This window comes from Malaclemys terrapin, chromosome 8, assembly GCF_027887155.1.
Source record: "Malaclemys terrapin pileata isolate rMalTer1 chromosome 8, rMalTer1.hap1, whole genome shotgun sequence".
Taxonomy (NCBI): domain Eukaryota; kingdom Metazoa; phylum Chordata; order Testudines; family Emydidae; genus Malaclemys; species Malaclemys terrapin.
The window spans coordinates 80,909,032-80,922,491 of NC_071512.1; the positions used below are offsets into that span (position 1 = coordinate 80,909,032).

At 42.1% G+C, this 13,460-nt stretch overlaps 1 protein-coding gene across 3 annotated transcripts in view; it reads left to right on the forward strand.

The window, feature by feature from the left end:
* Window positions 1-13,460, forward strand: part of COL24A1 (collagen type XXIV alpha 1 chain) — a 234,046-nt gene that overhangs the window by 120,988 nt on the left and 99,598 nt on the right. For all 3 annotated transcript variants that reach the window (XM_054036762.1, XM_054036763.1, XM_054036765.1), the window contains exons 23-24: window positions 3,486-3,539; window positions 5,602-5,646. In XM_054036762.1, the coding sequence (XP_053892737.1) occupies window positions 3,486-3,539; window positions 5,602-5,646 (99 nt within the window). The remainder of the gene's footprint in view (window positions 1-3,485; window positions 3,540-5,601; window positions 5,647-13,460) is intronic.

Here is a 13,460-nt window from a genome sequence, read left to right on the forward strand (position 1 = left end):
TTATATCCACTTTCACACATTTTATGATCAATTTTCATCTGATGTGTGACCTAAACTGCCATTTATATCATTGGGAAACTTTACCAAGAGACTTGCACACAGTTTTACCTGTTTAATCTGAACTGCATCCAAAATATCTTGGCAATTAACAATGATTGGAAAGGAAATATGGGGGGGCGGGAGAATAATTACACGGGAATCTGCTAAATTCTGTTACTTTGTGAAATGTGTGTATGTGGTGTGGATTCTTCAATACCAATTCAGCCAAAGAGATGATTCAGAGCAAGCTCCAACCATTTTTCCCCTGAAGAAATTGTAGGTGAGATACTGTATATGAAAACTTGCTTGCTAATATGAAGAGGCGACAATGTAATGCAAGTTGGCACAACAAAGTCCAGAAAGTAAAGCATCAGGTAGACTATTACCCTCAGAATTTAATAACGGCAGTTTCCAAGAGCAAATGAAATATTTAATCATTCACTCAAAGGTACGTTTTCCTCCAATTTCAGTTTTACATATTCAGATTTATTGAGCAACTCTAAACAATAGGCATGGATTTCAGGGTTATTCTTTGCAGTTAGAATATAGACTGTAAATTGTTCTTGGCTAGCATGGCACATTTGCAATAAAATAACTCCTGTAGCTGAGCCATATAAATCCTAATTTTAAGTGCCCCTTAACTAGTTTATCACATGACACCAATAATCCTATAAAGCCAGATTCTGCAACCCTTAGGTTGAGTAACACGTATACAACTAGTCCCATTTACTTTAATAAGGAGTAAGTGCTGCACAATAGAAGGGTTGCAGGAACTGCTTCACAATTGTTGTAGAAATAAATGATAACTATTTAGTGATCTATCATTATATTTTAGAAGGTTAGATTTTTCTTGTGAGAATTCCAAGTAAAACTATTATATATTGTGAGCTACTGAGTGTAAATAATGAAGGTCTGTTTCCAACAGAATAGTTTCACAGCCCCTGTGCATGCAGTAGCCTGTAGAAGCCCATCACTTATGGCCCTCACATCATTGACCCATGTATAGAAATGTGACTTTTCTGCAAACTGTGCTTTCTCCAGTTCTGGGGATACTCTTCACAAAGCCCTAGGCTTTATTACCATACCTCTCTCTATTCCACTCCCAATGTGGAAGGTTGAACCAATGCTGAGCAGAGTAGTGACAGCATAGCCCTTAACCCAGAGTTTGTAAAGTCAGAATGAGATACAGTTTCAATACTTCTGACTTGGAATCATGCCCTCAAGTAACTCATTTGATGCTCTCGTATGGTCTCTTCTGCACCAGCACTTGTGTCCTCATGTTAAGATGGCATTGTGCCTGCTGATCAGAAACTGGAACGCCAGCTTCAGCACATGGAAGGTGCCAGCCAAAGATTGTTTCAAATGGGTTGACTTCAGTAACTGCCTCCTCTCTAGCAGCATTGCCACCCTGAGGTTGTATTTAACCCATTTATAACAACTAAAGAATATTACCAAAGCACGTCTGTCCGGACTTGTTGAAACTTGTGTAACCAAATGGAATGCTTTTAGGGTTATTGGGGCTGCCAGAAAAAAATGGGATTAAAGTTTGTATCATGGGAACCTAGTAAGAATATATAGTCTCAAAACATACAGAGAATACTCAGACAGTCGGGGAACATGCCCAGACATTGGCACTGAGGGATAGATACAGTCACAGAGAATCAAGGTAACAGAACCTAAGACCCAGATTGTGCCCTTGCTCTGGGAAATAAGGAGGTAGCTTAGTGCCCGTTGCTTTGATAGCACTTTGCCCTGATTTTGATGGGTAAACTGTAAGTGAAGGTCCCAATGCAGACTGTTGATCCTATAGTCACAATCATTCAGTCTGGTGCAGCTGTTATGCTCAAAAGACTGAAAAGTCCTGCTAAGCAGAACTTCAAGAATCTGTACAATACTTGTAGTTTCCCTTTTAAGGCTTTTCACCTACAGAGGTATTGTCAATCAGCCTTTAAGAGGAGTCCATTATGTATAGCATCACAGTTCTCCTAGTATATATTTGTTTCGAGTGTTTGGATTGCAAGCATCTCAGACACAGTTTGCACCCATTAGGTGCTGGGCACAGCTATAGTGTTTGTGCTCCCCTGAGCACAAGGACAGCATGAGACTAGCCACCTCAAAGGAGACAGCCAGGAGGGAGACTTCAATATCCACCTCCTGCACACACACATTGGTCAACAGAGAACCCACGCTATACACTCTTTTGCAGCAGCCATGCTTTCACTGTGCACCAAGGAACTCCACAACGTATTTTACTTGCAGCTGCTAACTGCAAATGGCATGGGTAATTGTGTTTGGCATTTTGCAGTCCCAAGTGTGATAATGATATAATCCTCAGCATATGCCATGTTATGTCCATAACTTGCAGTGATATACTGTACTTTTGCAGTATCACAGTGTATTTCTAAAAAAAACAAGATGGTCCTTTTAAAATACAATTATTCTGAAGACCTTTACGTTTGGATAAACAGTCTTAATTGAAATTTGGGGATATTCAATGGAATTGTGGTAAATAAAACTGCCATCGCTTAGGGAGACTAACTTGTCACTACTGTTATGTGACTGTAGTGGGCTAAGATTTCTAGGCTGCAAGTTATTTTGAGGAGGAAATAAGACATATTTGAAAAAAAAATAAATGGCACAATAAAAATAAGACTGCTCTTGGTACAATTAAAATTTTACGAATAGCCAAGTGAAAATTTAGAAGAAGAATCCCTTTTTTGTCTTTCTGTGCCATTTTGTTTTGTGTGAGTGGCAGCAGGTAGAGGGGGTCACAGTAAAAGGTGTCTAAAAGCCTCCTCATCTGTGGTCTCTCAGTCTGATTAATGGTACCATACTTCTCCTCAGCTAACAATATGCTACAATTAAGTAGTTATCATAGCAGTAAGATTTGTTAACAAGCATAATCATCGAACCAAAGGTAAAACAACTCAGGAGTTGAAATTTACAATACTCTTTCTGAGCAAAGGAGAGAAGAAATTTGAGCTGATTCTGTCTAATAGAGAAAAGAGAGTTGGAACACCTGTCATTAAATTCTCTGGCAGTGTTACTTCCCCTGCTTCAGTGGTGTTATGACAGCAGTGAATTAGCTCCTTTCTGTTCTTTGCCACCTCAATGGTCTCTTATAACTGAAATTGAAGTGGATGTTACATCCTTGGGTTTTGATGAATGTTCTCTAATAAATCATTGGCTGTCGTAAAAGTTGATACAGGTTTTGTTGATTGTACTGTGTTTTCTTTTATATTCAATAGCATATTTTCAGAAAAGTGGCTGTAAAATGCACAGTACAATAAAGTTAGTAGATAGTGTATTATATTTAAACATTTAATACGTTTAATTAAATAGCTTTTTGGGAGAGACCCTGTGATAAATAGGGAAATTAGGAAATAGAGATATATTTTTTGTAAAAGTCAAATATTTGAAATCTTTAATTTTATTTATTATTTTAGGGAAGGCCAGGTCGGAAAGGGTATGCCGGTGAACCTGGATCAGAAGGCTTGAAGGTAATACTGCTGGGTTTTATATATGAAAATAGAATATAGTTAGAGTCAGTGGTGCTGGAACTGAGGTGCTGCCACACACCCTCCCTTGAAGTATTTAGTAATAACAAACACCAAATACGTGGTTTCCATCAATAGTACCCCCCACTATAAAAATTGTTCCAACACCCCTGGTTAGAGTGTGTGTGTGCGAGAGATACATTGTAACAGGGTTGCTGGCGCACTAAAGGAAATTGGGCTCAGCTCTCCTCTTCCACTACAGCTGCTCCCTGTTTGAGCCAATTAAGAGGGCGAGGCACCATCTGGGAAACATAAGAGACCTGTGCGTGAGTTAAGAGGGTCAGAGCACACTGGTTCAGTCAGGAAGAGTAGTTCCTAGGAGAGGGCTGAAAGCAGGAGAGTAGCAAGGGGTTTTCTGGCAGGTTTCCCTAAGCCAGAAAGCCAGGAATGGAGAGGGTTGGAAGTGGGAAGGAGCAGCAAAGGGAGATACTTACTAAGCTGGTGAGCTGGATCCAGAGGGCAGCAGAGGGCCTTACCTGCTGGTGCTGGCATCTCCTTACCGGGGAGCTGGGTCCCAGAGGAACCAGACGAGACTTTCAGTGGAGAGACTGTGAGAGTTACCACTGGGAAGAGGGGGATTGTGCCCCAGAAGGAAGGGCTCGGGTGGCAGTTCTGGTTGTGGGACAGAGAACAACTGATAAAGAGTTCGGGTCTAGTGGAAGACACCAGGATGGTGAAAAAAGAGCTGAGTTTTTAAAGATTACATGAACAGGGATGATGTGAACCGTGTTGTGTGACTTTTGATTTGGGACGTTTGCACTGTATTTTGGTTAATAAACTGTGATGGACTTGAGGACATGCTTGTATTGAACTTACTGTGAACTCAAGAGGAAAACTGAGGTGAGGGACCCCTTGCAGAGTGGCCTTGTGGCCACGAGGGGGCACCTGAGATGAGGCCACTTGTTGACATACATCTAGCCAGTGAATCTGCTTACTTGCAGGTTCCTCAGTTGGGAGAGTGAAGAATATTGCCAACAGGATTGGGGGGCATGGATAGCACCTGCTGTCCCTCCATATGGCTCTATGGGGGAGGATAAGTGGAAATTTGAGGAGGCTAAGAGGAGGGTTAGTATGAATGTTGGGGACATGGGGGTGTGGAGGCAGGAAGAAAGGAGAGGATTGGGGTACATGTGGGGAAGGCTGGTGTGAGTTCAGTCCCTTTGCATTTAAAGGACTTCCATGGCACTGATGCTGCAGCTCCTTGCACACCGATGCTCTAGCTGCAGGGAAGCACAATGCCTCACAGCTGAGCCAACATAACACCAAGTGCTCCTCAAATCAATATTTGATGGGATAGCAGGACTGATACTGCCACTTCTGTGGTGTTAGCAAGATAATTAATACAGTGACATTCTTTTGTAAAAATCTGCTCTAAAATACATCAGTGTAAATCCACCATGACTCTATGGAGCTTCTATGGATTTGCGCAGCGTAATAATTGAGAGTAGAATTGCTCCTATAATATTCCTATCTCTTTCTAATGTAGCATTTTGGAAGAGTAACGTGAGTTTTTTAGAATTTCATTCCAACTGCTGTGTAAAGTAGGGTGTCTGGCAAAACCGTCATAAATGTGGAACAGTGCAAATTTGGAAAAGCAATTGAAGAGTTAAATATCTGATTAATACTATTATAGTTTATGCAGATAATTGCCCCATATGGTGTATTGTCAAATTGATATAAGTTAACAGACTATTTACAAGTAAAATTTGCTTTTAGAAGTGGTTATGAATTAATGAAGGCAATTATATAGTGTATTTATATTTAATTTCCATTTGACAAAAGGAAGATATGAATCTAAGAGGGAGGGGTTAAAAAGAGAACCAAACAATACCTGATCATAAAGGCAAAACTATTGTTTTTGTTAAGTGTGTATAATTTTACTGCTTAGGTTTTATATAGAAAACAAAACACAAGGGAACTTGGGGAAAATGGAGAAGTTTAAAGCACCCTCCTGCAAGAATTGAAATTTATAATAAACTATATAATCTGTTTTCTGCATTAACAGGGAGAACCAGGAGATCAAGGAAACCTTGGAAAAACTGGTGAAGCAGTAAGCTTAGATGCTCTTTCTAGTTTAATTTTTTTTTTACAAGTTATTTTGAGAGCTGTATGTTGTAATAATTCTGTTGACTTAAATTGTTTTAAAACCATATTTCCTGGTTATACGGTGAGCTCTGCTTTTTCCTCTTGAGTGCACCCCTCAGGTTTCAGGCCTGGCTTCCTGCAGTCCAGCCATTCTGACTGGATCTCTGGGCTACAGCCTCTATGTTTTCAAGCCATGTTAACACAAGAGGCCCTGTGTTTGGCATTTGGAAACCCTTTTCCTCCAGGAGCCTGTGGCAGCAGCTGATTATAGTGACTCAAAAACAGCATCTTCAAATCAAAGCATTATTTACTCACCCAAAGGGACATAGCACACAGCAGTGGATAAAAACAAAAAGGCCTCTACATCTATTTCCCCTTACCTAGACTTTTAAACCTTTTCTCATGAGATTTTGGAGAGTTCCATTCAGCCAGTTACCTCCATCTCTAAGCTGGGGAAGACAGCTTGCTTGCTGCAGTTTCTGTGTCTCTGTGTGCCTGTCACAGTCTCCTTCCTGGGCAGCTGACAGTCCACTCAGTCCTCTTCTTCCCTAGGCTCAAGTCTGGGAAGAATTCATTTGCCATCTTAGTTTAGGGTTACCATATTTCAGCGAGCAAAAAAGAGGACGGGAGAAGCCCCGCCCCTGCCCCTCCCACTTCCCGCCCCCCCGACCTCCCAACCCTCCCCCCGTTCCTTGTCCCCTGACTACCCCCTCCTGGGACCCCTGCCCCTAACTGCCCCCCAGGACTATCTAAGCCTCCCTGCCTCTTGTCCCCTGACTGCCCCAACCTTTATCCACACCCCCACCCCCAGACAGACCCCTGGGACTCCCACGCCCCATCCAACCACTCCCCACCCCCTGACAGCCCCCCCCCCCAGAACTCCCAACCCATCTAAACCCCTCTGCTCCCTGTCCCGACTGCTCCGATCCCTCTCCCCACTCCTGCCCCCTGACAGCTCCCCCCCAGAACTCCCAACCCATCTAAACCCCTCTGCTCCCTGTCCCCTGACTGCTCCGATCCCTCTCCGCACTCCTGCCCCCTGACAGCCCCCCCCAGAACTCCCAACCCATCTAAACCCCTCTGCTCCCTGTCCCCTGACTGCTCCGATCCCTCTCCCCACTCCTGCCCCCTGACAGCTCCCCCCCAGAACTCCCAGCCCCCTACCCCCCCGCTCCTTGTCCCCTGACTGCCCCCTCCTGGGACCCCTGCTCCTAACTGCCCTCCAGAACCCCACCCCCTACCTAAGACTCCCTGTTCCTTGTCCCCTAACTGCCCCCTCCTAAGACCCCCCCCCAACTGCCCACCAGGACCCTACCCCCTACCTGTACCCTGACTGCCCAAAACTTTCTCCACTCCCCCCAAAAAGCCCCCCCCCGTTTCTTGACTGCCCCCTCCAGAACCTCCCTGCCCCTTCTCCTGCCCCCCTTACCCTGCTGCTCAGAACAGGGTGTTGGGCTCTGTGCGAGCCGGACACGTGGCTGAGCTCCCCAGCACAACACAAAACCCGGTCCCTGGCCCTGCACAACAAAACCCGGTCCCTGGTCCGGACCGGGTTGCAGGAGAGAGCTGCCCTTGTATCAGCACAAAGTGCTCTCGCTCCCGTTTTGCTACGCTGCATGGCAGAAACCGCTCCCAGTTGCAAAAGGGGAGGGCTGCACTTTGTGCTGAGACACTTGCTCAGAATGCAGGGCGGAGCTCCTCTCCAGCTGCTCCGGAGTCCAGCCCGGGACTTCCCTGCAGCCCTCCCAGCCGCTCCGGGGGAGGGGGGAAATCCCGGACATTGTGAGTGCTTTACAAATTCCCCCCGGACGCTATTTTTAGCACAAAAAGGAGGACATGTCCGGGTAAATCCGGACGAATGGTAACCCTATCTTAGTTGGAGCTGGGCTGGAGGGATTCTCCAATTAATAGCTTTCCTATTGTTTCCTCAAGGGCCTATAATATTCTCTGGACTGTACCTTAACTTTGCCATTGTTTTGCTTCCCATTTCATTACCCTGCCCCAACAGCTTCCTTTGGTTTAACTCCTTGCACTCAGGCAGGATAATGTCACACATGTAAACTGAGGTGCACATGATATTTTTTTAAAAATACAGCATTCCCTCATTTTCCACACCATGGAATTATGCCTAAAGGGTGCTTCAGAATCATTCCTGTTAATAAGAAAGTCCCTGATTAGAATGCCTTTTGATTGAATGTGGCTTTTAATCTGGCATTTTACCAGTTTGAGCCCATTTTAATGGGTAAACTGAAAACTACAGGTTAAGGGCCTGATCCAAAATTCATTCAAGTCAATGAAAAACAGTGAAGATAGTGATGATAGATTATATTCCTTCATATGGAGTCTTCCTTTAGTTTTTCCAGCTAGTTATTTGTAAAGTGTACTGGCAATGGTTCACCACTGTCTGAGATATTTGCTTTATATTTCCCTCAACCATTTTCTGTAAAGTGCTCTGAAAAACTTCTGTAGGTTGCATGGGTGAAAATGGGTGAAAATGGCCTTCTGGGAACTCCAGATGGACTCAAATGTTTGAGCAATCAGGAAATTTTCAGAACAGCTTATCAGTCATACCCAAGTCTGTGGAGGGCTCTTGGGACTGAATGGTCCCAGAAGGAGGGTATGGCTCAAGGGACTGGCCCCAAAATCAAGATTTTTAAAAATGCTCAGGCAGGCCCAGCTTAAGTCACTTGGCCCACTTTGAAAATAAACCTGCACATCGTATATCATATTTATTGATAAATTGTGTAGTCAATTGCTTGACCATACTTTGGTTTGTTATGAAATATACTCAAGATAACCAGTGTCAGTCAGGTTTATTAATATAGTACAGGACAAAGGTTCTGTACGATGCCAGTTTCCAAGAAGCCATCTTGTGCAGCGATGTTAGATTCACCTTATGCAGAAGGTGTGCTCCCCAAAGTTACAATTTCAGCTGGTATTATTTATACAGTGATTTTACAGGTTTACAATCTCTTTACATATCATTAAAATCCAACCCATCAGTTTGTCCCAGTTCCCTAACTTGTTGTTCTGTTTCTTTCTTATGGATACTAGCATTCCAGGTACTGGTCCATGAAGGTACCTCCCTAGCTTGTACTAAGACATAGACCAAATTAATCTTGATGTTTACAAGTTTCCTATCCGCTTATGCAAATACTTGTTTCAGCAAATGCAAGGAGTTATGGGATACTTAGCTTAAGTGAATAGGATTATGGTATAGGCCAGTTTAGGCTATATCACTGTTACAGTATTTGTGCTTCATGTTCTTGGTGCTTAATGTGTGTCTATATAAAATGTGGATAATATATATTATTATCAGATATGATAGTCAACATATCTAAAAAAGATAAAATATACCAGTAACAGCTTGACCCCAGAACTTCAACAGTTTATAAATATCAAAACCATTGCTTTTAATCAGGCTGACTAAGTTAAAAAGTGGTTTGAAAGGGCTGTGTGTATTTTGTAATGATGCTGAATTATCAGTGCAAAGATGGGAGAGAATTGGATGCTGATACAGTAGGTGGGGGTACATATTTGGAAATGAGTGAAGACTCTTCTCGCAGGGAGATTCAGAGATGAATGTTTACTAAAACTTAATAGCTGTGTGACAGAGTGGAGTAAGTTCTGCTACCCACATTACCAGCATTGCTATGCCAATATACACATATTTGATTTTTTTTTCCATCAGACTGCAGAACATAGAGCCTTTGTTACACACACACACACACACACACACACACACACACACACACACACACTCTCAAGTTTTTAAATTCTATCTTTTAGACTCTAAGATCTTCAGGACCGGGACTGTCATTTACTATATATTTCTGTGTGCCAAGAACAATGGGGCCCCATCTGATCTATGCCTCTAAGCACTTCCACAGTATTAGTAATAATAATATTTAGTGAAAACACACCAGTGAATTCCTTCATTTTGCTTGCCTCCTTCATGAACTTTGAATTCAAGAACCAATATCCCTATAATCATGTGAATTTTAAAAGAGAAAAACATTGAAAATCCTGGCCACTAAATATGTGGTATATTGGAACAGATGAAATAATGTTGTTGTTGATTTGTATTACAGTTGTGCCAAAAGGCCCCAATCAGGATAAGGGTCCCATTGCAAATACATGTAAAAAGAAACAGTCCCTATCCAAAGACCTTGAAATCAATTGGGGTTAGGCACCTAAAAAACTTTGAGGATCTATTGGGACATTAGAGTATGTCTACACTGCAATGAAAGACCTGGAGCAGGCCACAGAACCTCACCCCCTTACTCTTGTAATAAACCCATAAGCTCTGGCTGAGTTACTGAAGTCCTCAATTCATGATTTAAAGACTTCAAGTTACAGAGAATCCACCCTTTACTCTAATTTAAACTTGTAAGTGACCCATGCCCTATGCTACAGAGGAAAGTGAAAAACCCACACGGTCTCTGCCAATTGTTTGGGCTCGAGCTCTGGGACCCCACAAGGGGAAAGGGTGCCAGAGCAGGGGCTCCAGCCCAAGCCCAAATGTCTACACTGCAGTTTTATAGCCCTACAGCCCAACCCCTGCAAGCCCAAGTCAGCTGACATGGGCAAGCCCTGGGTGTTATGTTGTAGTATACACATACCCTTACAGTTTAATCAGACAATACAATGGGTAGAAGAAAGGGATATACAAGCAAAGTGATCAGGGGAATGGCAGCCACAAACCTTGTTAGTTGCTGTACTTGGCATATGATGGTTTTATTATTTTTTCTTAGTTTATTTATTGCTCTTGCCTATTACTTTTTTTTGCCTATTCTCTTTTTTTTTTAAATAAACTTCATTGACTCCCCTTTTCATCTAAGATTACATAGCATATAGTATATACTTATCAACCTGCAATTGAAGTGAACAAAGTTGTTATACTACATGGGAAAACATAATAAAAATCTCCAAATAAAAGCATGCAAATTCTCTGCATATGTTACTAAAAGATTTTTTTAAATAACTTTATTTACTGTTAATTAACAAACTACATGAGGAGTCCACCTTATTAAAAGTACTAATTTAATGGTTGTCACCATTTTTATTCTGCTGTCTCCTGATTCCAGACAGCTTTTTTTTAATTTAATTTAATTTTATTTTATTTTTGTTTATTAAACTGATGGAACTATAGCTTTTGGCCAAGGCATCAAAAAGATTACTCTACAGTGAACAGCTTTCTCAGGGTAAGCCCTGCTGAACACAAGCTTGAGCCTACAGGAGTACACAAGGGTTGAACATGAGCAAGACAAAGCCACCTGGAGGGATTCTAAGCATGGTGCTTTGTTATTCATGATCCAGTAAGATGAAGTATGCTGGGGCCTCGGTCACTACGTGGTTAATGGTCCAGCAAGAACATCTGCCTGGCATATATCAAGGGGCACTGAACTGCTGTCTTTTTGGGAGCTGTAACAAGTATTTCTATCTACATGATTGGCCCAAATGACAGCTTCTGCTCTCAGTCCCTCTTAAGGTCGGCTTTTCCATACACTCAACTGGAGAAGATCTCCAGCTGGTTATCCTGAAATTGTGAAAATGTTCGCTGTGCACATAAGCCCCGATCTAGGCTCAGTGGGACTATTCATATGCTTAGAATTATACACAGGCTTCTTGCTGGATCAGGGCTTTCATTTCCACGTACAGGATTGCACTTAGACTATTAGTCCTTGGCCATGCCCTGGGTCCCTCAACATACTTCCTTTCCTCCTACTCCCATGTGCCTTCAAGGTAGATGTACAGTGGACTATTCCAAAGTGCCCGTGTGCCTCAGGCGCAAAACACCCTCGAAAGTCAAAGCTTTATTTGAATTTGAGCACAGTTCATATTTTTTCTCATTACCCAGAAATCTCTCTCCAAGGCTGCTGAGCAAAAGCTGGGTTGCTAGGACTTAGTGCTTTGCCTCTATGCACCTCCTTCAACAGTATTCAGCTGCCTGCTGGATTTAGCTCTATGTATTTTAGCAGCTATAATATTTATGAACTTCTATATGAAATTAAAAATAAAAAGTAGATAGAAAAGTTTTTAAAAACAACCCATTCTCATGAATCGTGGTGCCAACTATTCTACTGATGGAACTTGGACTTCTTAAGAATGTTTTTTAAATCCAGGAGATTTTCACCATTTTCTGTATTTAAAACTCCTTTCACACTTCCTTCCGTTCCTCTCTGCATGGTTGTGGCTAGCTATCTGAGGCATCTCTGGATGCTTACACTACAATCACATAAGATCCTTTTGCTAAAACACTGGTAACTATGTACTGCAATTTTACTTGAGGGGAAAATATTATTTGTCTAATAAATGCTGTTGTAATGGGTCCATATCAATCCTTGGCCAAAAAAGTAACCAAAATGAAGCTTAAACTCAGAGTGATGTACTGTACAGAATCGTTTCTCAACTACTTTCATCAGGATCAGAATTCCATAGGTAAGGCACTTAGTATATTGTCAAATGTAACCAGATTTAAAAAGTAGTTGCAGAGATGAAGAAAAGACGTACTGTAATATTAATAAGGCATTGCTTTGGATTTGGTGTAAAGTTTACATCAGAACACAGAATTGTCAAACATTGGATGAGACCAACTGATCCATATAATCTAAAATGTGATGCCTCAGAAGATGATGAAACACTGCATCCCCACAATGTAGCTAGCCCATTGTACCATATGATATAAAAATAAAAAATTCTTCCTGACGCCCGTATGATTGAGCCCAAAGAGAACAAAAACAAAGGTACTTGGCTTGGATGGCTTTGAGTTCTGTATAGTCCAAATAAGAATAAAGGAAACTGAAATGCTGCTGTGATGAAGCCTTGAACAAAGCTACACCTCTACCTCGATATAACGCTGTCCTCGGGAGCCAAAAAATCTTACCGCCTTATAGGTGAAACCGCATTATATTGAACTTGCTTTGATCCACAGGAGTGCGCAGCCTCCTCCCCCCTTCCTCCCCCGGAGCACTGCTTTACCATGTTATATCCGAATTCATGTTATATCGGGTTGTGTTATATCGGGGTAGAGGTGTATTATCAGCATATTGTCTAGTAGTGTAAAACCTGTCAGCTGTTCAAAGCAGGTATGATTTTAACATAAAAGCTGCTTCTGTTTCACCGTGGTTTCTATGGTGAAGACCCATTTTTGGCTGGTGCAGTTTGGTTGAGCAGAATCAGAAACTGATGTGATTTGATAGATCTTGCTGATGAGATAATCATCTGCTATGGAATCAGTAGATCCATTTAGACAGTGGTTGGTTAATTTAATAAGGGACTGCAGCCAGAGCAAATTTACAAAACCAGTGAGAGATGATCTTTTGGAAACCATCCCAAAAGAAACACTGGCTACAACTACTGCGAAAATTGCCTCTGGGTGAGGGGGGGGAAAAATCTCACTATGCTACCATGTGGGTTTCATATGCTTAAATTATTGGCGGTTGGCAAATCTTTGAAACCATCTTGCTTCAAGCACATCAAAACGAATACTGCATCTGTGTTGTATAGAGTGCATCCCAGTGCATGGATGACTTCAGACATTTTAAGAAGGTGATTGTTTTATGGGTTTTATGCCCTAAAACTGAAATTCTCTGAGATTGAAACAGTTGCCTGCTAGGGCTGTGTTACTGTTTGGTAATGCTAATGTTCATCCAGGCAGTAACAGACTATGAATAGCTGGGGGGGGGAATTAATGAGCGTTTCTCCCTGCCAACTTCACTGCAAAAATTCAGCAAAAACAGAGAAGCTGTCAACAGCACAAGGTACAGTTAGTGTCAA